This window comes from Apodemus sylvaticus, chromosome 21, assembly GCF_947179515.1.
Source record: "Apodemus sylvaticus chromosome 21, mApoSyl1.1, whole genome shotgun sequence".
Classification (NCBI taxonomy): Eukaryota; Metazoa; Chordata; class Mammalia; order Rodentia; family Muridae; genus Apodemus; species Apodemus sylvaticus.
Window position 1 is genome coordinate 50,755,536 of NC_067492.1, and position 25,190 is coordinate 50,780,725.

General features: G+C 39.1%; 1 protein-coding gene across 1 annotated transcript in view; it reads left to right on the forward strand.

Moving 5' to 3' along the window:
* Hhip (hedgehog interacting protein) overlaps positions 1-22,682 on the forward strand; it is an 88,112-nt gene extending 65,430 nt beyond the window's left edge. Inside the window, exons 9-13 of the mRNA XM_052166631.1 lie at positions 1,402-1,525; positions 2,370-2,500; positions 5,134-5,215; positions 20,249-20,397; positions 22,403-22,682. Of these exons, the coding sequence (XP_052022591.1) occupies positions 1,402-1,525; positions 2,370-2,500; positions 5,134-5,215; positions 20,249-20,397; positions 22,403-22,596 (680 nt within the window). The 3' untranslated portion in view covers positions 22,597-22,682. The remainder of the gene's footprint in view (positions 1-1,401; positions 1,526-2,369; positions 2,501-5,133; positions 5,216-20,248; positions 20,398-22,402) is intronic.
* The last annotated feature ends 2,508 nt before the right edge of the window (positions 22,683-25,190 follow it).

The window sequence follows — 25,190 nt, forward strand, 5'->3', positions numbered from 1 at the left end:
CTTAGGGAGCACAGTAGATTGAGATTATTAAATTGATTGCTTCTTCTATTGGCTTATTCAACAGGGCTATTTATCCTAGCACTAGGAATGAGGCCACTGTGCTGTTCATGTTGCATTCATTATTTTACTTATTTTTTTTCAAGAATACTCTCTCTCTCTCTCTCTCTCTCTCTCTCTCTCTCTCTCTCTCTCTCTCTCGTGTGTGTGTGTGTGTGTGTGTGTGTGTGTGTGTGTGTGTGTACACCTTATAAAAGCCAAACCAAAAAATAATGTGGTTTGGACAAAAAAAAAATCAAACAAGCCATCAACTAATTCAATGTTTTTTCATTATATCTGGAGAATTAATTAAATTCTACTAATCAAATGAACTTACAGAGAAAACCATTTAGAGTATTAACAGACTTACATTTATGTATTTTGAAACACATCCAAAGTTCACACAGCTCCCACTGTGAAGACATTCAGAGACCAACTGTAGGTGACAGGCACCATTATAGGCCACGCTGTACAGAGGGGAATGCTGAGGTGAAGAAAGTTTAGTTATCACACAGCTCTGACAGAAAAGGATGGGTTTGAACTGAAGCAGCCTGATTCTAGCATTTGTGACCTTAGTCATTCAATTACATCTTCTGTCCTGGTGCTGGGGACTTAAAACTTGTCTTCTCCAAGTTTTATCATAATCTTGTGGGATGAGCGAGGTCTTCAAAATTACTGCTGCTACAAAGGTTCTTAGGTAAGGTGCCGCCTATGGATTTTGACTTATTTGCCATTAAATGTATGAGAAGTAACTATCAGGTATTTCTACATGTAGCTCAAAGGAATGCCTGGAGCACACATTTCTATCCTTGCAGATCTATAGGCAAAACCATTAACTTGCTTCAAGTGAAAGTATTACTTCACTGAAGAGACAGTCTTTTTAAGAATACAGTAAACATGGGTTTAAGGACATTTTATGTGCTATGCTTTTATTTCCATTAAAGTGTGAACCATTAAAACTTTTTAAATATTTTATATGATTCAACTTACTAAATGTAAGCAGAACCATTTTTTAACGGACATTTATTGTTCAAAACTCAAGTTTTAAAATATTTTGGTTCTACAGTAAATAACAATTATTTCAAAATATTTGGATTGGAATTGTGTTGGAATCTTGGTGTATCCTGACAGTTAAAATGGCAAGGCCTTGGTGAGCTGTTTCATTTCATTTAAGCTTATGCTTTGAAGCCATTCAAACAGTTTTGTTATTCTCATCAGTATGTCTAAAAAGGATCCATGGCTTGCCTTATGAAACACAATATGGAATTAATTATATTAATTAATTACTATAGTATGTATTACTTAGTCTGTATCACTTTTACTTCTGGAAATGTTTCATTTGCTCTAATACTATTATTTTTCCAGAAAGTGAGCCATCTCTTCTAGAATTCAAGCCATTCAGTAATGGCCCTTTGGTTGGTGGATTTGTTTACAGAGGCTGTCAGTCTGAAAGATTGTACGGAAGCTATGTGTTTGGAGATCGCAATGGGTATGTTTCCTAATGCCACAGGTCTATAGACCAAATGGCGCGTCTGCTGTTTGACACACTACCAGAAGTGATCCAAGTGACTCTCCCCCAGAGTCAGACCTTGGACACACACATGTTACTACTTCCTGGTGTTTCCCCACATCTGGAAGTTTAATTGAAGCGATGCTTCCAAAGAGACTCTTTTCAACAGGGATAATGTTTAAAGGCAATGAAGTCTTCTGAGGGATTTTTCCATTTATTTTGACTTTTCCCATTATCCTCACCCTAATTATCAAACTTGTTTTAAAGAAATTGTAAAAGCTGTTTTGTTTTGTTTAATTACTCGGGAAAACTATGAATTTTGGTACTACCAAACCCCCAGGATCTTGAGCAGCACAGTGCAGTATGTCTAGATAAGTGGATACTACAAAATAAAAATTTAGCCTAAATTTTCAAGGTCTCATGGTGGGTGATGTTAAGGAGCTGATGAAACCCATGCTGGGAGGTTCTTTCCTGAGCTGCTGATACTCAGGCAAGAGGAGCCCTGTCCCATCCAGTCCCATGCAGTTGAGAGCTGCCCGCCGCATGGGGACTATCTTCTCTGGGAGTAGGTGTTGAGGGGCTCTCTTTCTTGGATTTTTTCAGTGGCTCCTGTGAACCACATCTTATCTCCAAGTCCCTAATCCTCATCTGGTCCTTTCATAGTGCTCCTGTACACTGCAGAGCATATTATTCCCTGTCCCTTGAGAAGTGATGTCTTTGGTGTGACAATTCCTCATTGCAATGTCTACTCTAAAATATCTTAGAGTGCCCTGTAAGGCGAGGTGTATTCTCATTGTGGGTTTTGTGGTGTGTTTTGTTATAGGAATTTCTTAACTCTCCAGCAAAGCCCAGTGACCAAGCAATGGCAAGAAAAGCCACTGTGTCTGGGGGCCCGCGGCTCCTGTCGAGGCTACTTTTCGGGTCACGTCTTGGGATTTGGAGAAGATGAATTAGGTATGGTGTCTACAGTCCCGTTCCAGGCTCACCCCTTACTCAGAACACCTTGTTCTGCCCTATAGAATCATGGTTTCTTCTTCTATTTGTTGGAAATGTGCCCACAGCAAAAACAACCTCCCACAGAGTCCCGAGATGGTAATGCTTTCTTTCCCAGTAACCTTTCTGCAAAGAGTCTTTATATCTTGTTTATATTTCAGAGTTTAAAAAAAAAAAAAAAAAAAAAACAGAAAAAAGAAGCAAAACAAGGGGAAAACTTAAGTTCCAAAGGGAAAGTCTTTTTATAACTACTGATATTTTCACTATGTTCTATGATGATGGTTTCATTCTCTGTCTACCCCTGTTCTATGATGATGGTTTCATTCTCTGTCTACCCCTGTTCTATGATGATGGTTTCATTCTATGTCTACCCCTGTTCTATGATGATGGTTTCATTCTCTGTCTACCCCTGTTCTATGATGATGGTTTCATTCTCTGTCTACCCCTGTTCTATGATGATGGTTTCATTCTCTGTCTACCCCTGTTCTATGATGATGGTTTCATTCTCTGTCTACCCCTGTTCTATGATGATGGTTTCATTCTCTGTCTACCCCTGTTCTATGATGATGGTTTCATTCTATGTCTACCCCTGTTCTATGATGATAGTTTCATTCTATGTCTACCCCTGTTCTATGATGATGGTTTCATTCTCTGTCTACCCCTGTTCTATGATGATGGTTTCATTCTCTGTCTACCCCTGTTCTATGATGATGGTTTCATTCTATGTCTATCCCTGGTCTATGATGATGTTTTCATTCTCTGTCTACCCCTGTTCTATGATGATGGTTTCATTCTCTGTCTACCCCTGTTCTATGATGATGGTTTCATTCTCTGTCTACCCCTGTTCTATGATGATGGTTTCATTCTCTGTCTATTCTACTTTCCCACCTCTCTTTAATATATTTTTAAAGGACAGAGTCTGAAGCTAACTTACCTTCCCTATTGTTCACTTATTTTGCTGATTTTGAGAATAAAAATTGTGCAAGATAATCTGAGGCGTACAGGTCCTTGCCAATAGAACAGAAATTACCTCACTGGCTATCTGTGTGACAATATTTTTGGCATATATTTATCAATGCATGGAGCCTATGTTTGTTAAAGGCTTCGTCACCATTCCATGATGCCATTGGGAGGTGGTGACACCTTTAGCAGGTGAGCCTCAGTTATGGGAAATTGGTGCTCTTTAAAAATAAAGAGATTTATTTTGTATGTATGATGTTTTATCTGCATGTATGTGTGTGCTCCAAATGCATGCTTGGTGCCTAAGGAACTGAACCCAGATCCTCTGCAAGGGCAACAAGTGCCCTCAATCTCAGAGCCTCAACCTCTCCCGCCCCAAACTCGGTATTCTTAAAGGGAATATTGGAACCTTGTTTTCATGTGTCTTTGCTTCCTGACTGCTGTGAAGGAAACAGGCCTTCCTTGCCATACATTTCTACCATGATGACTATCCCAAGTAACAGCCAGGCTAACACTTATTGCAATCCCAAAACCATGAGCTAAAATAAAACTTCCCTCCATAAAAAAATGTACAAAGCCTAATGAGCAAAGGGAGTTGAAATTGGAATGTGATTAGTTATAAAGTGAAATTGTGTACTGTCTGCTGTTCTAAATTACAGAGTTCAGTGTAGCTTTTGTGGTATTTTTCTTAACTACGCCCTAACAAACCACGAGGACTAGGATCCTTCAGCCTTAGAAATTAATTTTAAGGTATAAAAAGGAAAGAATATGTTTCTTTCCTAAGTCAGAGTATTCTTTCTGTAATGAAAGCCCAGGTTGGTTTTGCTTGTACATTCAAATGGGGACACCAACAGAAATAGTCCCATGCCACTCACTTAGATTAATAAAGGACTCAGGCAACTCTCTCAGAAACAGTCACAGGACATTTATGAGATATGATGCTTAGGAAGGAGATTTGGCTGTTCTTCCTCCAGATGGAAAACATTTTATATCTGAGTTTTTTCTTTGATGTTCTTGTACCCTACTCAAGGGAATAAAAAAGTTATACTTTTCTAATGAATAAGCTCTGTAGTATAACTTCAATGTCATGGCATTTAATTTTGAGAACAACTAGGGCTAGGAATGAGCATCAATGGTGGAGTATTGACTAGACTATGAGGCTCTGGGTTTGCTCTCTGGGCATCACCAGGGAGGGGAAGAAGGAAAAGGAAGAAGATAGAAGAGGAAGGAAAAGAACTGAAAAAAAGGAGGAAGGGTAAGGGAATGGAAAGGAGGGAAAGAGAATACGGTAGAATGGAGAGGTTAATCTAGGTTAGCTTCATGAGAAAGCAGGAAGACCCCAGTAGAAGTAACATATATCCTTTCACTCCTGAAAAGATTCACTGAGATTAGAGTAAACACAGACCAGAAGCAGAGATGAGGATCCCAGGGAGGAAGCTGTTTGCTATAGCCCAGGTAAGAAGCCATGTCCTCCTGAACAGGAACAGGCTGGCCTGGGGAAGAGGTGGAATAAGTGACAAGTGCCACCCCACCTCTTAGCATCAGGTTTTCCTGAGATGGATAGAGAACTACAATAGCTGCCTGGCTGTGGTGTCATGCTGTGAATTCCCTCTGCATTATTTCTCTTTCAACAGGAGAGGTTTACATTCTATCAAGCAGTAAGAGTATGACCCAGACTCACAATGGAAAACTCTACAAGATCATAGACCCAAAAAGGTAAAATTTCTTTTTCTTCTTGAGTCCACTCAATATCCATTCTCCAGTTGCTTTAGGTCACTCAAAGGTGTTATAGAAGAGGCACAGTTTGCAATGGGAAGCATTCTACCCTTCTCAGGAACAAGGATGCACTTGATCTCGAAAGACTTGAAAAGTTCATTCATGTCATTCTTATCCTTTCTAAGCTGGCTTGAACTTGTGGGACCAAAATTCCCAGTTAAAAGTCAGGGAAGAGCCAGGTGGTGGTGGTGCACGCTTGTAATCCCAGCACTCTGGGAGACAGAGGCAGGTGGATTTCTGAGTTCGAGGCCAGCCTGGTCTCCAGGACAGCCAGGGCTATACAGAGAAACCCTGTCTTGAAAGAAGAAAAAAAAAAGAAAAAGAAAAAGAAAAAGAAAAGTCAGGGAAGGACCCTACATGACGGGCAATGGCTTTAGCTCTTGTGTTAGAAAAGCAATAAAACCTTTAATTTTAAGAAAATGAGGACTGCTCTAGCATATAGCACCTCCTTTGTGTGGTTTTTGCTAGCTGAGTAGACATCTGAGTTGCATTCCAACATTCTCTGACAGCTCTAAGCACTTGCTAAGACTGTCATAACCAAGCAAATGAAAGCTAGAGGGTTCTTGTGTTATTTGGCTCAGTGAAATGAAGATTTGAAAGGTTTTGACCTTTAAAGCATGTATTTTAATGGCTTAATAAATAGAATGTTGCCTTGAAAGCTGAGGGGAAGAGTTAAGATCCACAGAATGCACATGAATTTGGAGTGGGCATGGTGGCTGAATGCAGCCCAACATCTGGAAGGCAGAGAGGGGATCCCCAGGACAGGATGCCTGGCTAGACAGATCAAGGAAGATACTCAGTGTTAACACTTGCCCTTTGCACACATATATGGACACACATGTATGCACACACACATACATACATGTAAGCATTCAAACACAGAGAGATACATGCTTACTGAACATGTGTGTGCATGTGTGTGTGCATTCATGTGTGTGTGCACATGTGTGTGTGTGCACGCATGTTTTCTGCTGTTGTTCCCTCCCCATCTACCCATCTCAATGTCGGCACACACAGTTCTGCTGTCATTCTGAATCATCATTTTTCCAATACGAGAGCTGTACTACCAGAAGCTGCTAAAATCACATGCTGCCTCATAGATGTTGTTCATACAGACATCATCATTTTTATAGATACAACTAGTAAGTGATGAGTGAATTTGTTACCCACCAATACCATTTAAAACTTCTTGAAGTTACTCTCAAGAAACTCTAGTGATAGGAAAGGTTAACCAAAGGCATTGGCATTCAATTCTTTTTTAAAAAATGAATTTTTTTATTTTATGTGCGCTAGTGTTTTGCCTGCATGTATGTCTGTGTAAAGGTGTCAGATCTTGGAGTTACAAACAATTGTAAGCTTCCATGTGGGTGTTGGAAATTGAACCCAGGTCTTCTGGAAGAGCAGCCAGTGCTCTTAGGCACTCCAGCCCAACATTGTTCAATTCTTAAAATACTATTCGTAAGTTGTCAATTGTGTGTTTTCCTGAAAAAGTCATGGATTAGTAACTGGACAGAATGCCTTTTCTATACCAAAAAAAAAAAAAAAAAAAAAAAAAAATCTTTCCCTGAGGAAAACACATGTTAGCATCGGCCTCTGTGCCACAGAGACACAATGAGAAGGGGTTGCTGTCCTTTGCCCACTGCGAACCTGCCCTCACTTCACAGGAAGAGACATGATTGTTGTTATGCATGGAGTTGTAGCGAGGGTTTTCCTCTGTAGTGTGAAATCAGTGTCCTCTTTGAGAAAAGAAAAGAGATGTAAGACTATCAGACACTCAGGAGGGCGCTGAAACCTGTACACAGACACAAGCCAAACTGATGTGAGCTCAGAACAGAGCATTTTAATGACCTGCAGAGAGGGCGGGCTCCGGGGGTTCACCCAGACCTCAGGCAATTAGTTTCAAAATGGTCACTGTTGTGTCATTATGTTGTCAAGACTAATCAGCTTTTGAAGCTTCCCCATAGGAGGGTAACGAATTCCCTCCCCCTCAAATCTCTCTTCATCTGGATTGTTTAGTCTGTTGGTGAGTAGAGGTGAGTTTTACACCTTCCATCTATTATTAGAATCTAATTATCAGGGTTGCCAGGAGTGACCTTGGCTTTGTGATCTTAGGGCCCCCTCTAGTAGGGTGGTCTCTGAGTGACATACCTGAAGGTCTGGCTTCTCATTATGGGGCCTGTTTCTGGTGATTCATGTCATGTGTGGGGCCAGGGTTAAGATCTGTGTTTGCTTTGCAGAGGTGGGGGAAGTAATAGAATCCCAAAGTCCCATCCTCCTACAGAGGCATCAGTGTGTTCTAAATTAAACTGAGTGTAAGAAAGCTAATGTTTTCATAAACATTTGTTGGGAGTCTCTTACAGTTTTGATGTGAATGCCAGCGATTATTGTTGCAATGCTTTTCCCAAGAGGGGCTGGTGTTCTATATGAGCTGACACCTCTGTACAGGCAGAATTATTTGGGGTACACAAGTTAATAGCTAGCATAGGCATGCTCAAGAGGTTAGACAGAGTAGAAGTATTTTTCTAAAACAGAAGAAAAAACTCATCAAATTTCAAAATTCATATGCACGCATATTTGTTATTTCAAAAATCTAACTCGAATTGAATAGTGAAATTCATTGTCTTTTGATTAGTGAATCCCCTAGATTTGTTAGAATATTTTCAAAATAGCTTTCAGATGTCAATTAATCTATGACCCTGGAAGAAAATACTACTAAGTTGAAATTTGATATTTTTCTATATAAGGTATCATAGAAGTAATGTGTTTACCATAGTATTTATATTACATTTTTCTTCCTACACACACACACACACTCTCTCTATCTCTCTAAATGAACTTAGAAATAAAATACAGTAACTCAATCAAATTTAGTAAAAACACATGAGGTTGAAATATTGTCAATCTAATCTGTAAGAACAGTTTGATCTAAAGCTGTAAACTTCAGAATCATTTGCATAAGTCTTAAATTATTTACAGTGGAACAGCTCCCTCCAAAGAAAGCCTTTTAGAAGAAATAAAGGTCATTAAGTTTTAATTAGTCAACGTTTAAGCGAGTGTATAAATAACAGGGTTTCTTGTACATCTCCTGCACACACATATTTATATGTTGCCCTCTCTCTGTCTTTATGCTTCTTTCTTCCCCTTTCCCTCTCCCACTGTTCATCATCCACAATGAAAATTTTAAAACAAAATATGGCCAGGTTTCCCAAGTTATTCAGGGAAAAGCTTCCCTGGAGAGACAGATCAGGAATGAATCTGTCTTATGCCAAAACACGAACCACACTTCAAATACATCATCAGAGTTGTGAAAGTTGCCTCTCATGTCAGAATGGAGAATGTCAGTCAATTTTGGGTTCCCAGACTCTCTAGTACTCAGTTCAGTGCACCCTGTTGTCGGCCCTTGGAGGGTTCCAGGGGGCAAATATAGACTTACTGGGCACATGATTTGGTCAGTGACTCTCATTTCACTCAATGATGCTGTCTTATCTTCCTTGAAATTAAACAGCACTAAAATGCATTGTTGGTGTGCTGTGCCCCTCGCTTGGTTCATCAGAACCTTAGAGATGATCACTGCCTCTTGCCTCTTGCACCTTGACTACATGGGATGCTGCAGAGAGCTGAATGATATAATTAAAGTGTGTGCTAATCTCTAGACCTGTTTGGCTGCATTCTTTGCATTCCGTAATGACTTTCTGGTGCTTTCTCAACCTTTCAGGTTCTCTCCCTTCCAAAATTAGGATGCGGGAGTCAGTGCAGCTTGATGAAGCTCTTACCCCGCCCCCACCCCCCCTTTCACAGTCAAGTCAATCCCTTCTGGCTGGCTCTTTGCTAACTCTTCCCAGAGTTTAAGGAGTGTGTGTGAACCGGCTTAGTAGGCAAAGTCACTTGAAACACAAGCCTGCTTCTGAGTTCAAGTCCCACCTTAAAAAGGAGGGAAGGAACCCAGCCTACAAAGCTGTTCACCCCCAAATAGGGGCTGTGGCATGAACCCCAAGCACACTCAGATGAATGAATGAATGAATGAATGAACGAACGAATGAAGAAATCTAAAAGGATCAGGATCAAATGCTCCCTGGCAGTGGTGGAGACTTAAAAGTTCTAACACAGCTGTGTGACTTCCAGGTTTTTCCTCTCCAGGGCACAAGACTCTTTGTTTCAAATGAACTTAAACCGAAGTGCCTTTGTTGCACTGTGAGATGTTCCCGGGGTGAATTCTCCAGGAATGTGGAAAGCAAAGCTATTCCTTACGCCTTCCTTTGCTTTCTCTAAACCCACTCTTCCTGTATTTCAACACCTTGCTTAGCCCTTCTCCAACCAAGACACCAGCCCTTTCCTTTCAGAGGTCTATAAATTAGCAATGCAGATTCCAAGCTTGAAAGGTCATTCTTCAGAAATGCTGTGTCCCCAAACTCCTCTGTGACCAGTATCCAGACCTAGTCTGCGGCTCCCTTGAGGACCCACTTACTGCCCTTGGTTTGATTTTTTTTTTCCTTAAATCACTTCATCCTAATATTGGTTTTAGAAAGAAAAAAAAAATCACTTCATAAGGGTAAACCAGTCCTTTGTGTATGGAGCCCACAGGCAGCTCTGTCAATCTGAAGAAACTTATAATAGAGTAACTTTCATCCAGTAAGCCAGTGGAGTCCCAATTCATCAGTCAAAGTTTTATGCAAGTGGCCCCCCTAAGTTGATAAATTCCCAGAGTGCCTGTTGACCCAGCTGCCAAGTCCTCTTGCAGCAGGTGGTGTTTTCATGGCCACCCTGACAGTAATACAAACTGTTTAGCAGCTCCATTGACCTTGTAGCTATTAACAGGGATACAGGCTCCACAAGGGACTAGCTCTCCAACAAGACAGCATTTCTTAACACTAGGGGTCATGAACAAGTATATGCCCTATCAAAATCCATCCAGCGTGGTCAATTTGAACTCTAAAAGACAGGGAAGCATTTTGCTATTATTTTTATTATGTATATCTGATAACCAAAAATGTGTGTATACATATCTCCTTGCCTTTGTTTTCATTGCTGATAAACTTCATTTCATGTGTAGTTAAAAAAATGTAATTTTTAGATAATAAATCTTAGTTGCCACAGATCATATGAAATTTTAAAGATGTTTTACTTTTAAAAACAGGCAAAATCAAGGTTAAAACTTCTAATGAAGCTGATACTGGGTACATAATTTGTTGTGATGACTTTCATATAACTAGAATTTCCTCATTCTTTAGTAAGATTTGCATATATTTATGTATTTACAGGCATACTTAGATAGACCTGTGCAATAACCAAAGCATTGCATAGAACCTTTACCTATTTCAAAACAAAGTCTCACAAAAATCAATGAAAATCTAATGTGACCAAGTTATCTTAAGTACTTTTTGTGTTCTATTTTTGAAAATAATCATGCCTTTATTCAAATTGATATCAAAATTTGTATTTATAAAATACTAAACTAATTCTGTTTCTCCCCTTTTAAAAGTGTCTACTCTTTTTGTATACCATCACAATGAATCTAAACAATTTTCTGTAGATCTGTTAAGATATAAGTAATTGACCAGCACAAATTGTAGATGTTTACAGTTCACAGTTCATCCCCTAAGACTTACCTTTGGGGGATTTGTTCCAAGAACTCCCCTGGGTGTCTACAACTGCAGATCTAACCCTGTTTTCCTCAATACACACCCATGATAACTCTTGACTTATAAATTAGGCACAGAGAGATTCACAGAAACAATTAATGGTAAAGTTATAACAATATGCTATGACATAAAAATTTCTGGAATTTTCCATTAACATTTTTAGAAATCTCATAACTATAACCAAAAAGCAGAGAGAACTGTAGGGATAGCACTTTTTTTTATAATTATGTGACTGATCAGTGATTAAATCAAGCTAATTAACATTAGCCTACATACCAAATATTTTAAATATTTACATTTATTTCATAGTTCCTATAGATGTGACAGATAACCAAAATATTCAAAGGAATTTTCCATTTTATTCAATTAGAGCCTTCCTAATATGTCAATTTGGAATGCTGGACCATTAACCCCTGTGATAACTACAAGGCTGCCCTGAAATTTTGATGGAATTGCCACCAACAAATGCCATTTATTTGCAAATATATAAAATGAAGAATATAAATAGTGAAATTTTTATCCTTCAAAATTAGGTCTGTTTGTTAAGAGTCCAAGATTCCTAGTGGCATTTTTGAAAGTCACGTGACTTCCCTCCACCTACCAGCCCCCCCTGGCTCACTGCTAGAGTCTGATAGTGTTAAGCTTCCAGAAGGTCTTACATTTCTATTATATTTTTATTTCTATTACATTATCACTTTTTATTATATCACTAGATGTTGCCTTAATGATCAAATGAAAATTAAGTCTGGGTTCACCACCACTGAGTTCAGGGTTTCACTTCTGTCACATTTTGATTTTGTGTTTCTAGTCTCCCCCAGGGCATCTAGCTTCTAGCTGTAGTTGCACTGCTCCAAGGATTGCCAGGACTATCTCCCAACCGCCAGCCCTGTGATAGATCTGACTGTCACTTAAGCCTCCTAGACTACTTACTTATTGTAACTTTACAAGATGATGAAGACAGGGAAAAAGTCCAATTGGGTTGAATTACTAATCAATACAAAATGCCTTGGGGACAGATATTTTTTTCAAGCATATGAAACTTCGAATTAACTTTTTTTACATTCAGCACTAATCATTATAGTTGGTCAGTTTCTACAGTCAGGAGACTACAAAAGTATCAAATATCTGAGGTTTTTTCATAGGCTTGTCTTTCTATCTCAAAGCAAATTACATTATCACTTAGCTTTAACTGCTTTGCCTAGATTAAGAAATTTCATAATTTTTACCTGCTGATTTTCCCATAGAAATAAAGAGGTTGATTTATTTACACACCATCTTAGACATTATGGATTAGATGTTAGGGCCACTAGCCCTATTAGTGAACACATCAGGTTAGATCCCAGAAACCCTCAGAATGAACACCAACAGAGAAGACTGCCTGAATCCATTTTGTTCAACATGTTTCAGAACAGACGTTCCTAGGTACTGTTTAAGAATAACATAGAACATTGACAATATCTATATTAAATTATAGCTTTACGAGACACCGTACAAATAAAAACATGTGATACTATAGTGTATCATACGAACTGTACAAAATTACAGTCATTTTTGAAATCTACTCTTCCCTTGGAGAATACACGTGTCAGCTACTCAGGAATTACCAGCGGGAAAGTGGAATGGCTTCAATGCCTCCAAAAGTATTCAGTATCTTGTTATGCTTCGAAGAGGAGAGCATTTTTGAAAAGGCCTCTTCCTTTCCACACAACACCACATCCCAATAAGATGGCTGTTTCATGGACACACAGGAAGAGAGTTTGCTCAACTGGGAGTGTGACCATGCTTCAGAAGAGTAGGAGTCCTGCTAGCCCATCTGGATTAATTAGTTGTCAAGTTCAGCTTCAAATTTTGCTACAAAGTGCCTATAAATAGTCACACATTGCTGTCCTGGTGCTCTTGAATTCTATCCTCATGAGTGCCATGTACAAGAAAAAAAAAAATGTTACACAGACTAGCCAGAGTGAAGACAATCATATGCAAGACCTTGGGAAAGTAGGGTTTTTACAAGATAACACAGCACCCAGGGATCATTTCTCTGCCTTGATTTATACAAATGAGCAGTAGTCAGACCTACCATCACAAGAAGCGTCTCCTCCCAGCCCTCCTGAAGTACAATAGTGGAGAGTGCCTTTAGAAACAGTGAGTGGTAAAAGTTGACTACAAGGTATCAGACAGTGGGGCAATTCATGAAATCATAGGATCAGCTACTGTGGCATGGGAAGACAGATGCTTTGCCTGCTGAAGACAGACTCCACCCAGTTACAAGATTGCAATGCTTTCTGTACTTGGAAATTCCAGAACACACTAATCAATGAGCACATTAGTTGTTCCTGGTTAGGAAATGGCCTCCAACAGAGAACTCTTTGAATCTTTAAATCTGACTCTATCTTTCATCCTGTTGGTTGCCCTTCATCTAAGACTAGACTGTGAGTAACGAAAGTTTGAACAATTTGTTTCTCTTAATTTGTAAGAATGGGAAAATAATGGAAGAGGGACAGGTTTATAAATAAGATGATAGTGAGGAGACACTTTTCCATGAGCCCCAAAGTGACTGAGGGTAAAGAAGTAGACTGTTCTTACATCAACCTTCCCTTCAGGAAGAAGCTGTAGAATGATCCCATCTGCTAAACCCTCCCACAAGTCAGAAGTTTATAAATAAGTAGTATTCAAGATTTGTATATCTGGTTTTACAATAAAATACATTTGAAATATGTATACCTCAGAGAAAATTAAGAATGAGCTTTTGTTTTCTGGTGAAATACAAAATGGATGAATGTGGACACTACTCCCTCGGAAGGACAGGATTCATCACAGTGTTTCAACCCAGCTGACAGGAGATGTCTCATCTATTAATTTATTTGCTCATTCACTAAATTAAATGCATTAAATTAAAACCACCCAGAATCCCACTACCCCAAGAGAGCCTCTGCTGGCCCTTTCTCTACACAGGAAGTCAATACAGACAATGTGTGTTATAAATAACCAAGCTTCCCACTGTCCCTCTTCATTGTAAAGTGTCCAAACCTTTACACCACAGCACAAAGCCAGCCAAAGTGGGGTTTCTAAGAAAATGTCTTAACTTTCTGAAAACTATATTTTATATATTAAAGAATATTGGGCAATTTCTGTCATAGTCCCTCAGAATTCCATTATTCGTCATGTGAGGAGATGAGGAAATATGTTTTTCTGATTCAAATTAAACTTAAGGGCTATGGGGATAGCTGTCAACACATAAACTCAGTATATTCTTTATTGCAAACTCAAACACCCTTTTGGCTATGTTTTCTATTTTGAAAGTTACTTCTGACTCCATTCAATAGAGCTCAGAGTCCAGAGGCTTTAAAAAAATGATTGTTTAGGAGAACAAAGCTATTCAAACGATTCTAATTAGGTTATACATTAAACACAATTTTCTAGCACAATGAAAATATGTACTGAGATTAGTTAAACTACAATGAATATGTACTCTCAACTTTTGCTTGGCTGTCACTAGTTATAGGTAGGTAGTATTTATGTGTTCTTAAGATGGTCTGTTTCAATGCAATGGGCCAGTAGCAGTGAAGTTCATTTCATTGAAGCTGCCTTGCCCCTCTTCCCTTTTGAGTCCCTGTAAAGGATCCTGTTTTTCTTACCAAAAAGGAGGCTGTTTTCATAGCAAAGATCATGCCAAGGGGAACAATTGGGTCTCCATAGCAAAACAAACATCAAGTACAGAAGGATGCTTAGCTTCTGCAAACATCTTTGTCAAACATACTTTATTAAACGTATTCCTAGAAAAATGAATTTAAACACATTGACTTTACCTCAGAGACAGAGTATTATGAGGAAATGATACTCTGACCTCAGGACATGCTGACCTTGACATTTTAGCCCTTGATATACTTTCTAGTATTGCAGTTAACCTAAGATACATCTCTTAAAAATAAATTTAACTATACCATAAGAATTGTTGGGAAAAAAAACCATAGAATTTTTTTGGTTTTACATTTATGACATAAAAGTATATCAATTTAGTGAGATGCAGTGGTACACATCTTTAACCCCAGAACTAGGGAAAAGGGGACAAGCATGTCTCTGTGGCTTTGAGGACAGTGTAGTGCTCATAGTGAGTGTGTGTGTGTGTGTGTGTGTGTGTGTGTGTGTTCAGCAAGGCTTCCTTGGGGAACATGTGAAAAGTATAGTTGTTGTTGTCAGAGTGGAAATGGACTCAGGCCATGGAAGGCCTTAGGGAGGATGTCTCAACGAAGATCGACTGTATCCAATTTTAAATGAGCAGTTGAATAGGCTTAAGGTTTAAGTCTTCGGAATTGCAACATTACTTGCAAAACATAGCATTTTTATAATAAAGTAGGACTTTTGATAATGAAGAGAGATACAGAAATTCCTATACATTTTAATATTTGAGATTTTAACACATGATTTTGGATCATTGTAGAAAAGGCCAGTCTTAAGAAAAGAGACTCTCACCAGCAAACGGCTCACACCTTTAGTCCCAGCATTCAGGACACAAAGGCAGGTAGATCTCTGAGTTTGAAGCCAGCCTGGTCTACAGAGTGAGTTCCAGAACAGCCACGCCTACATGTAGAAACCCTGAATTGAAAAAACATAAGAAAGAGAGGAGGAAGAAGAGGAAGAGGAAGAGGAGGACTCTCAAAAGCTTAATTAGGAAAGCCCTATAATTTAGGTTTGTGTGGCTAAACCCTGACTTTGGGAGCACATGACAGACTAACAACATTTGTTTTACTGTAAAATCCTTCTCACGATATGGTAACACCGAGACCAGTGAAGATAGGAAACAGCATACTTTTTCCCTAAAGACGAGATCATGAATACTTAGACCCATGGCGCCAGCTTGAGCGTGTTTAAACGACACCATTAAAAAGCAGAAGAATCATAAAAAGCCTCTATGGCTTAATTTTCTCTACAAATGACTGCAGCTGACCAGCAGCTTTGGTCAAACCGGGTACCTGGAAGAAGAGCTTGCAATGGAGGCACAAGTTCAGCTGCTCAGTGGGTGGTCAGCTTCTTGTAGGAAGCTGCAGTCGTGGCAGAACAATAGACTTCACCTAGGTCGGAAAGGGCACAATTCCTCCTATGTTATTTTTTAAAGATAAATTTATGTTCCATGATCCATCCCATCAGGGAATTATGGTGGCTGGTGGCTGTGCCTGGCTTAGGTCTGAGTCTATACTTTTTCTGACCCGTCCTCAAGGACATGTGTAACTTGTTTGTGTTTATTTGCACAAACACAGCCTTTTAGTGTTTATTACGAACAAACAGCCTTTTGGCACACGTCTCTGTCTTAGGTTGATAAAAGTCATAGAACATCTGTGGTCCATCTTTGGCTACCAGCCCTCATAGCACACCTTTTTCCCATTTAGACCAAAGCCACGAAGGACATGCGAATATGTACTCAATGTATTTCTTTATAGAGATGAATACTGTTATGATGAATGACTGAGCTTGCCAAAGATGACCCTGTGTGAAAGCGATCAATCTGCTTAAAATACAAAGTCAAAAGTTAAGAGCAAACAGGATTAAGGTTGTCTGTGGGGACTGTCTCAAGTATGCGATTCAGTCGCAAATTAGCAACAATTAGCACAAAGCCTGGCCTCCCAGTGTGTGGGTGTGGGAGGTGGCTTTGAGAATCAACAGAAAAACTGTTAGTTCTCAGGTAAGAATGGGAGCTATGCTCCAAATTAACTCAGGTGGCTGATAAAAATTTGTGGCCATCTTCATAATTGGAATCATACTTACTAGAAGACTCAGGATCTGTGTCCTCTCCATGAGCCAGTCTTTCAGGCAGCCATTGGGCTGTGTCTTCTTTTAGTGAAAAAAACACAAACAGAACCTCTCCCCCATATTAAAACGGGGTTGGGACCATTCCTTGGATTAGTTAGGGGGTCCCACCATTTAACCATGGCATATGAGCTGGAAGTGACTGGATGGCAATGGCGATCTGCTGTAGACCTTCCTTTAGCATCAGTTTGCAAAAAATTTTAAACAAATAAGACAAAAAATCAAGATGTGCTTTTTTGGTGACCTTGGAGGGTATAACTCCTCCTTTTTTGTTTTTCAAAGCCAGTTTTTCAGAGTGAGATGTGCACGCTCAACAATTTCTTGTCTCATTGGGTTATAAGGAATTTCAGTTTTATGTTCAATATCAATTTTTTTTAACAAATGATATAAAGTCATTGTCAGTATAAGCTGGCCCATTGTCTGTCTTAATGACCTGCGCTAATCTGATAGCATTAAAGGCTTGTAAACAATGATCAATTCCATTTCTAGAGGCTTTTCTCATATGTGGAGAAGGAAAAAGGAATCCTGAACAAGCATCAATTCAAATATGTAAATATTTTAATTTTCTAAATTCTGTATAATGAGTTACAACTATTTGTCAAATATGATTGGGCATAAGGCCTCATGGATTAACCCCTAAATGAGGAATTGGAGATAATGTAAGGCAGTTAGGACATTGTTTTACAATCATTTTAGTCTGTTCCTTAGTGATCTTATGTCAGAACCTTAAGGTATGACTAGAAAGATGAAATTTATTATGATCACATTTAGCCAATGTAACAGGATCTGAAACTAAGGCCTCTCTTATTAGAGTTCTGTCAGTGTAATCGTTGCCTGTAGCTAAAGGTCTAGGAAGGCCAGAATGAGCTCTTACATGATTAATATAAAAGAGATTTTTTTTTGAGCAATAATAATGTTTTGCAATTGTGAAAACAGAGATACTGTTTGCATATTAAAATTAAATGTACCACAAGTTTCCCACAGAGGAACAGACTGGGCCACATATATACTATCAGTAAAAAAAATATTAAAAGTATCATCCTTAGACTGAAAAACATTCAGAACTGCTGTCAGTTCTGCTAACTGAGCAGAGAGCCCAGGAGTCTCTATGACCACCTGTTGATTATTAAGATATCTAACTTGTCCTTTATAGGAGCCGTCAGTAAAAATCAAAAGAGGATTACGTAGAGGCTGTAAAGATGTCACATTAGGAAATATAACCTTATGTACATTTAAAATTTTTATAAACCTATCTTGAGGATAATGATTGTCTATAGTTCCTTTAAGTCCTATTTGAACAGGCAACCAATCTGTATTGTTTCATCTGCTAAGTACTTGGATCTATATTAAAAGACTGAATAATGATATCTGATTCCTCGCTAAAATAAGTGAGCGCCTGCTTTTTTTTTTAAGTACAGTCATCCAGGCTACTGCCTCATAGTATGACAGGATATTACGTTTAGGAGATACTCAGAATGTATCCACATAAGAGGAGCCCTTTGCCACAATAATCCTGTAAGCATACGAGTCGTATTAAAAAAAAATCAACAGATGTCAAGGCAAAGAATAATCTATATAAGTAACAAATTGTATTTCAATAGCTCTTTCTACTTGTAAGACCAACAACCCTTCTAAGGTTAAAGGGAGGTAGGATCAGCACTCCCTTTAAGAATATCAAATAAAGGTTTGAATTCTCCTGTAGTAAACTTTAAATAGGGGCAAAGCCAACTGATACCACTTAACAATTTTTGAAAATCATTTAAAGTTTTTAAACTGTCTCTGTGAATAATTATCTTCTGGGGGGGAGGGGTGTAAACGGCTTGATCTGTAAGTGCCCAAATAATTATAAGGATCCTGAGTTTCTATCTTTTCTGGAGTTATTTGTAGTCCTTTATCAGCTAAAGCCTGTTGTAAATCTCTATAACATAAAAACAAGTCCTGAGGATTTTTTCTTGTTATTAAGACATCATCTGCGTAATGTATGATGTATATCATTGGCCATTGTTGTCTTATAGGCTGAATGGCTTATAGAGCAACTAATATAAAATGCATGGTTTCACATTGCAAATAAGATTTCTGTGCTTGATATTTATTGGCATTTTCCTCTTCATAACAGGAGCTAATTAAATTATTATATAATGATAAAATAATTTTATATAATTCATAAAATCTCTGTTCTATAGGTGTCATTCTTTGCATTAATAATTTAAATTCTTATTCGATAGCATAAATATTCACTTGCATATGCATATTGGGATGCCTTTCAAGGGGGATGAAATGGAAAATTATTTTGTCAAAATAAATGTAAAATGAGCTGGTACAACCCTATAACCCCAGTAACAGAGAGGCTAAAGTAAGAGATTTCTAGTTCAAGTCCAACCCAGCATACAAAACAAATATGAGGCCAGCCTGAACTCTTCCCTGAAAGACAAGAGAGACAAAGAGATAGGGAGATCCTGCCTTGTGTGTGTGTATGTGTGTGTGTGTGTGTGTGAGAGAGAGAGAGAGGGGGGGGGGGGAGGGAGAGGGAGAGGGAGAGGCTGGGAGATTTTGCCCCCAAGTGCAAGTTGTGAGTGGTTTAGCAGAAAGAAAGGCAGGCATGTAACTCAGCAGCAGAGCTCGCATCTAATGTGCCCAATGGCCAACTGACAATATGTGCCAATAACCATCGAAGAGAGACAGAGAGAAAGACGGGATCAGAGCAGAAGGGACTCCTTCACATGTCTGTTAGACATTACATGATGATATCACTAGCCCTTTGTTATTACAGTGATCCCCAAAACAAGAGACATGTCCAGGGCTTATCCCAAAAAGTTTTTATGGGTCTGGAGGGAAGCTTAGAATGTGTGCCCTTCTATTTTTGTTTGTTTGTTTGTTTGTTTGTTTGTTTGTTTCGAGACAGGGTTTCTCTGTATAGCCCTGGCTGTCCTGGAACTCACTCTGTAGACCAGGCTGGCCTCGAACTCAGAAATCCGCCTGCCTCTGCCTCCCAAGTGCTGGGATTACAGGCGTGCACCACCACTGCCCGGCTCATGCCCTTCTATTTTTAAGATTACAGTATGAGGATGATCAAGCCCAATGGCCTGAGTTCCATCCTCAGAACCTGTGGAAAGGTGAGAGGAAGGAACTGACTCCAGGGTTGAGCTCTGGTCCACACAAATGAATCACGGCATGTGCACACTCTTCACACACATATGCACGCATGCACATAGGCACACACATATACCATCAAATAGCATTTTGAAATATTAAAAACTATAGTTTTTAGATGTTCTAGCTACCAAACCCAAAAGAGCCATATTATTCTATCATTATGATGATAATTTTTATGAAGAATTTTGATGCTGAAGTTTCTTTTGCTATTTCACATCACTGGCGTATTTTTCTATTCTGAAGTTGTAACATGTTCACTAAGTCGCTTAGAGATCTCTTTTGAAAGTAACAAATGTTCTTTGTAAGCTGTAAGATCACCAAATTTTATCCCATACTGATTTTCTGACTGATGTGCTATGTCGACTCTTGTTTTGGGGTACAGACCTTTAATGCCTGAAGAATGCAGGGTCACAGTTCAACCTGCCCAGACACTGACCTCGGAATGCTCCCGGCTCTGTCGGAATGGCTACTACACCCCCACAGGAAAATGCTGCTGCAGCCCCGGCTGGGAGGGAGACTTCTGCAGAACTGGTTAGTATCCCTGTTACCACCCAGAAGACTGACAATGATCCCTGGGCATTAGCATCACCTGTTTGTAGAATCACCTAGTGTGCAGGTGGTTAGCACTATGCAATGTCTCTATCTGGCATTAATGGTGGCTGTTCACATATCTCAGTTAATCATAGGCATAAAAGATCTTTAAATGACTGGATCCTTTCAAAAAAAAAAAAAACCCAGCATGCCACAGCCCTGTATCTGGCTCATTCGCATCAGCCAAAGACTTAGTGTTTACCAACCCTTGGCCAAGAGAACCCTCTTTCTACTGTTTTACTCAGTAAGGTACACCCTCCTGATGAAACCTCAAACTCCAAATTAATAGTTAATAATGTTCTTGGTTCATAAATACTGCTTCTTATTTTACAAAATGTATTTGTTTCCAAATATAATCATGGCTTATCTAGCTTGCAAATTGCCTTACAGACACAGTCAATACTTAAAGGTCATATAGACAGTGCATGTTTTAAGCTTAAGTTTCTTCTGCCATTTAGTAATATTGCTAGCATCTAACTAGGACTAGTGCTATACACATAGGTGATCGATGTGTAGCCGTAACTCTGCAGGATCCTGGTAGCTACTCAGAATAAATGCGCACACTCTACTGACCAAGCCCATCTCCCTTTTGGTCAGTTGAGCACAAAATTAACCAATTACAAATGTAATGCTAGTCACATGCCTATTACCCTCTGCTCCTCTTGGTGTCTCGTTGTCTGGCAATGTGAATTCTTCTTGTCTCCTTCTCTGTCTCATAGAGCATCCACTCTGTTGGATTTTTTACACTTTGCCTAACTTCTATGTCCCCTCAAACAAATGTCAGTTAAAAAAAAAAACTACTTCTGAATGCCTTCTTGGACAACATGCTCAAACAGAGGGTGGACAAGTTATTTTAAGTCCTGATGTGCTCTACAATGTCTTAAGAGATACTAATCACAATCAGAAACATTCTTTGGTTAGGTTGTTGTTTCAAGAAAACCTTCTCAATTAAAATTTTCTCCTGATTAACTTTAAATATTTTTCAATAAATAAGAAAAAAAAGCACTTTATGAAATTAATCTGGGATGTTCTCAATGAGGAATTTTATTTATACACCCAGATGGTTCACACATCTTCCAGAAATTTGAAGGAGAAAATGCTTTTCTTTTTCTTATCCGTTGCTTTCCATGGCTCAGCCATAAGTTTTGAGTTATCTGAATACACAAAAGCGATTCTGACTCCTTAAAGAAATGTATTCAAGGATGCGAGTGTATGTGTGGTGGTTCTACCCTTAGACTTCATTAAGTGACAACTAATGAATAATCCAGATTCTATGACTCCATATCATGTTAGCAATGTCTTTATATTCTTTTCCTCTGTGGTAGTAGTAAATTCAATAAGGAGCTTTCCTGCTGTAAAATGGCCACACAGAGCATCATCTGCCAGTCTCTTGCAGGCCTAGGATGGGTTTTGAGGCATAATTGTAGAGCAAAGTGTTTGGTGCACCCTCTAAAAGCATAGGGAAGTGGGGACCCCAGGGAGACTAGAGACTGAATAGTTCATGCAACTCCAATCCCAAACTGATCTTATTTCAATGTCACATTGGACCTGCTCTGGCCCGGGGCCCCTTTCTCAGGGCCAGCCCCTCTCTCCTGTGTGCTCCTCCCCTGCAGGATCGGAACTGGCTGTGGGTTAAAAGACCTTGTGAAGCAGGAGTTGAAAGAGCTGACATCCTTGTGTTAGAGTCAGTTCGGCAAATCAGAGACAGTTTCTCATGATCTCTACTTCTTATCCTGTTGACATCCAGATGTCTAGCTCAGTCCCTGCCCTCAAAATACCTTGTGTCTGGAAACAGTTTTTGCCTCCTGTATATTCTCTGTCCAATCATTTTGTGACTGTGTCCCACCTTCTTTTCTACCTTTCCTTTTCCATCAACTACTTGATCACAGATATGGCAGCTTCAGACGTGAAGATTAAGTATACCATATTGTTTTCTTTCTTGCAGCCAAGTGTGAGCCAGCATGCCGTCATGGAGGTGTCTGTGTCAGACCGAACAAGTGTCTCTGTAAAAAGGGCTATCTCGGTCCTCAGTGTGAGCAAGTGGACAGGAACATCCGCAGAGTGACCAGAGCAGGTATCCTTGATCAGATCATTGACATGACGTCTTACTTGCTGGATCTCACAAGTTACATTGTATAGTTTCTGGGACAGTTTGAGTATATCCTTCCGATGGGCATTTATTTCGATCTTGTCATTAAAAAGAGAGACTGTCCTTTTGCTACACACTCCTGTGATTTCATTTTCTTTTAGTAATTTAAAAGCAATTTCCAGAAATGTGCAGATCTCAGCGTGTATGTTGGTACGTTTCTTCACATCTGCACACGCACTCACAACCCCAAACTCAAGGTTATATAACAGAAGGGTTTTTGTTTTGTTTTGTTTTGTTTTTAATATCTACTTTCTGGTGTGGAGTACTTTACACAGAAGTTCCACTGCAGATTGGTCACAGAGTTTTTTATGGCATCGGAAGATAGTCTTTAACATTTCAGGAAATTTCTGTCTGTAATTACTAAAGCTGACCTTAGTGGGGTTTTGAAATGTTCTTGTGCAATGTGGTGGAAGTATTTTTATATTAAAGGTCTATAATAAGAGAGCATGTTTCCAAACTCCTTGGTGAATTTCCGAACAAGCAGCTTGATGTAAGATTGTAATCTTCGTTTCTGTTGATGTATCTAATCACAGAAGGCTGTACACTCACCTTTTTATTTGACAGAGCAATCTGATTACTTCAGCTTAATCTCAAGATGCTTTTCAAATGTTTTATGATTAAATCAGAACAACCTATTTGAAAGAACAATCTTCCTGAATGCACTGCTTCTATTGTATATTTTGTGTAACAATAGGCTCTGGGTTTTTGTTACATATTTATATTTTTTATTTTATTTTTATAATATAGACATCACCTAGATGAGACACTTTACCCTGTCCTGTAAAATACTAAAGTTATGTTTTTCACCAACTTAATTGGAAAGAAGGGGAGTGAAGGAGCAAACAGCCTTTAATGTGCTGTGGATCTAATGAGGCAGTACTTGTGCCAACATGCACTCCCTCCCATCGGATGAGGAAGCAAGACAGCAGCCAGTTCTTATAAAATCCCAGCATTGCGTGCATGTAAAGTGCTTTCACCGTAGTAAGGATATCAGTCTGTGAGATTAAAAGGCTATGGTGTGTGCTCTGAATCCATCCTCCCTGGAGAAGAGCTTGCTCCTTCACAGCCACACCAGGCTGCATATAAGCTGGTCACATGTATGAATTCCTAAGAGCTTCTTTCTTGGCAAATCTGACTTCTAGTGCATATATATTCCTTTAGGTCTCTGGGACAATACCTTTTGGTTCTTGCCTCAATAAATTGTCTACAACCGTTCTGTTCAGATTTTCTTAAAGAAATGATGTGCTCTAGCTTTTAATTACAAGAGTCTAACAGGCATCTTTCTAAATGGTTTTCCATTTGCCATCCCTCCATGTTTGGATTTAACAAAGCGTTTTTGTACTACTGACATTGGACCATGATACGTGCATGTTCTTGACCACTCCTCTGGAATCCAATCTGTAGAATCATAAAAGTGTGCAGCCCTGGCTGACAGTGCACACTTGCTCTTCACCCTCAGGAATATGAGCCTTAAGTATGAAACAACAACAATATTCTCCCAGCTAGGATTCCTCTGTGGTCTTATAGTGAGAGAGTTGCAACTCAAGCACAGGGTGCATTTCTAGAGGAATACACACTGTAGAACATTTGTTGGGTCACTGCTCCTGTCTTCCACATTTGATTACTTGGGTGCCTGTGACCTCATATGAAATGGAAGCAGGTTGGGAAATCTTGGTGCTTAGGGAACAATAGTCTGCATTAAAAAGTGCATGCATAATTTTGCACAATTTAGATTCAATTGACAGTCTATTCAAAGAAGTCTTGGGACTAAATGAGCATGGAGACCAAATTGCCCTCTTACCCCAGAAAAGAGGTGGTCCCTTCTAGTCTTACCCACACTTCATTGGCCCAACACTGTGACAAATCTTGCAATGAGCCATGCAGTAGTCTGCATCTGTAAGTTAATAGCAATCTTTTGTCTTCATTGCTTTCTCTTCATAGTCTTTTAACCGAATTCCATCACAGAAAGTTTTACAATTAAAAAAATAAAAGGAAAAATTGCCCTGACAACCCTTTTTATAAATGGACCTTACTATCAAATCATTCCTTATTCAGTATGGGTGACATTGACAGACTGTGAACTTCTCATGAAGAAGCCAGCTGTCTAAATCTGTCAAATTGTACAGTTTTATTGCACATACTCCCATTCATAGTTTGAGCAGAAACAATAATGCCCCTAGAAAGTCAGCAAAAATCTTCAAACCCATGATCTTCTTTTTATATCTTTAAAAGAGAAGATGTTCCATTGGTGGACACTCTTCTGCAAATAACCTAGGCTAAGATGACCAGCTCCAGAGCTGTTTTACAAAGACCTTTCCCAAGTGAACAGGTTTCAAGTGACTTCAGGAAGCACCCCAAAATTATGTCGTTTCTATAAGAAGCTTTTAAAATGAAAGAACAAATTATCTTTAAAGACTGTGATCCATGGGTATGCAGCCCAAGCAAAGGAAGTCACTAAAATCCTTTCTTTCCACCCCTAGGAGAAAGGTAGAGAGTAGTGACTGGTGGGCGATGGTGTGCTTTAGGCTATGTGACCAATTCCAAATTTTTCTTTGACCTTGACGTCAATTTTTAAATGTATCGG